Genomic DNA, 2665 nt, shown 5'->3' with positions numbered 1-2665 from the left:
ACTTATTTCATGGCTGGTGATAATACATGCTCAGAGCTACAATCCTCTGTGGACTTTTCAAACGTGAATTGCAGTCTATATTCGCCGTGACAACCATCCAAAGGCAGCCGGTTGTCGGCAATATTGTCGGCTATATCATACAACAACAAAGTATAACTTGTTGTATAACAAAGTATAAAATTGTCTACTACTGTTTTGATTAGGAGTGAGGACAAAACCCAAATGCTTGAATGAACATTTAATATGACCAGTAGATGGCAGTAACGACATAGTAAACTCAATTCTCACCCTTCAAAGCCACCATCGAGGTTAGGGCTGGATCAATATGGCATAGACTAAATACTGGGGGTGCGTCCGAAATCGCATACTGCTTAGTAGGTACTACATTTGAATTTGAACGTACTACTCGACCGTTAAAAAAGTACGTTCTATATAGTATGAATGCGAGTAGTATGAATGGAATTCGGACGTACTACATCCGCCATGTTGATGTTGTCACGTGACATGCGTCTTCACAACAGCGCCAAAATGTAAAGAGCCCTCACTACTGCGCGAACATCAGCAGTTTCACGTTATTCTTACCGCTTTCATCGGCGTTTTAACGTTGATTGGATCAACAGCTCAGAGGAGGCGTCGGTCAGCTGCTCGCAGATCACTGATCTTTTAGGATTACTGATAAACTAATGTAATTTGATTTATATTATTTGTATGCATGAATACATAATACACAATTGGATAAATAGAGAGAGAGAGGGAGAGAATGAATACATACAATATATACATAGTCTAAATAAATATTATAGATAGATATAATATATACATAAATTACATAATAAGTAATATAAACATAATAAATAAATAATACACATATTCTAAAAAAATATATATACACACATTTACAGACTGAGCCCTACAACCTACTGCCACCTGAATGCTGCTGTGCCAATCCTTCGATTGTATTTCGAAGATGGATCTGACCTCCGTCCAAACCTCCGGCTTTCACGACAGTCCATCATGTCCCTCATCGCTGCTTTGAAGTCAGATTCTGACCATGGCTGGGAAAAAGATGTTGAGGTGCTGGTGTTTCTCTACTGGCTGGCCCACGCAGCATCGTACAGGCTGGTGTCACTGGGCTTTGACATCCCAAAGTCCACGGTGCATGACATTGTGCCCAGAATCAGCAGGGCAGTCATCAGAATTCTGAGGAGGCTGATCGCTTTCCCGACCCTGGATGACCTGGAGGCAGTGGGGGCAGGTTTTGCCCAGCTGGCTGGGTCTCCAGTTTTCCACATGGTAGCTGGTGCAATAGACGGATGCCACATCCGGATCAAGCCACCAGCAAGTGATGCCCCATGCTATTGTAATAGGAAGCTGTTCCACTCTGTTCAGCTGCAGGCCATCACCGACCACGAGGGGAAGTTCCTCGATATCTTTGTTGGAGAGGCAGGTTTTGCGCAGCTGGCTGGGTCTCCAGTTTTCCACATGGTAGCTGGTGCAATAGACGGATGCCACATCCGGATCAAGCCACCAGCAAGTGATGCCCCATGCTATTGTAATAGGAAGCTGTTCCACTCTGTTCAGCTGCAGGCCATCACTGACCACGAGGGGAAGTTCCTCGTTATCCCGGGTCTGAAAAGCGCAATATCAAGACAGTCAATTACATTCATTAGATTACTGCATTACTATGACATGGAAAAACAATAGCATGATCAAATCATGCGCTAATAAAAATTTTGGGGTGAACTAATAATAAAAAAAAATCTTACTGTATATTTTTGTTTTAGGTTCTCCCGCTTTCTTTTGACTTGAGCGGCAGAAATCATGGCATTGTGCACAGAATCAGCAGGGCAGTCATCAGTGTTTTGAGGAGGCTGATCGCTTTCCTGACCCCGGATGACCTGGAGGCAGTGGGGGCAGGTTTTGCGCAGCTGGCTGGGTCTCCAGTTTTCCACATGGTAGCTGGTGCAATAGACGGATGCCACATCCGGATCAAGCCACCAGCAAGTGATGCCCCATGCTATTGTAATAGGAAGCTGTTCCACTGTTCAGCTGCAGGCCATCACCGACCACGAGGGGAACTTCCTCCATATCTTCGTTGGATATCCCGGGTCTGGAAAGCACAATATCAAGACATTAGCATTAGCTAAAAAACATTAGCATCATCAAATCATGAACTAATAAAAATTTTGGGGTTAACTAATTAAAAAAAATAATCTTACTTTATATTTTTGTTTTAGGTTCTCCCACTTTCTTTTGACTTGAGCAGCAGAAATTTTGCCCTCAAGTCCCTGCTCTGTCACAATAAATGCACAGAAATCAAGCATAAAAAGAAGGCAGTAAGACCTTTGCTTGAAGTGTTAGTATTTACTACGTTCAGTGTCAACAGCACCTGAATAAAAGTACATTTGACATAACTTGTTTACTTACTCAAAACCTCTGATGGCAGCATTACGCTTTCCAGTGAAGAGGGCTTCATCAGCCACTCTCCACTGAATAAGGAGCTGAGTGTGTTCATCAGTCCCTGTAATGTCAAAGCAGTAACCATTAGTCATTATCAATCCATTAATGCTACATTGACAAGCTGTGGCATATTTATTAACAGTAGCTTAGTATGTAGCTAACAAAATATCAACTAAATATTAGTAAAAGAGGGGAAAAAATGTTT

General features: G+C 42.4%; 1 protein-coding gene across 1 annotated transcript in view; it reads left to right on the top strand.

The window, feature by feature from the left end:
- The first annotated feature begins 276 nt into the window (after positions 1-276).
- The window catches only part of LOC107678929 (28S ribosomal protein S14, mitochondrial-like), a 4189-nt gene continuing 1800 nt past the window's right edge, over positions 277-2665 (top strand). Inside the window, exon 1 of the mRNA XM_016474331.1 lies at positions 277-330. Within this exon, the coding sequence (XP_016329817.1) occupies positions 326-330 (5 nt within the window). The 5' untranslated portion in view covers positions 277-325. The remainder of the gene's footprint in view (positions 331-2665) is intronic.

The sequence above is a fragment of the Sinocyclocheilus anshuiensis genome, unplaced genomic scaffold (genome assembly GCF_001515605.1).
Source record: "Sinocyclocheilus anshuiensis isolate Anshui unplaced genomic scaffold, SAMN03320099.WGS_v1.1 scaffold1576, whole genome shotgun sequence".
Taxonomy (NCBI): domain Eukaryota; kingdom Metazoa; phylum Chordata; class Actinopteri; order Cypriniformes; family Cyprinidae; genus Sinocyclocheilus; species Sinocyclocheilus anshuiensis.
The sequence above is the reverse complement of the archived record's forward strand: the minus strand, read 5'-3'. Positions and strand labels throughout refer to the sequence as shown.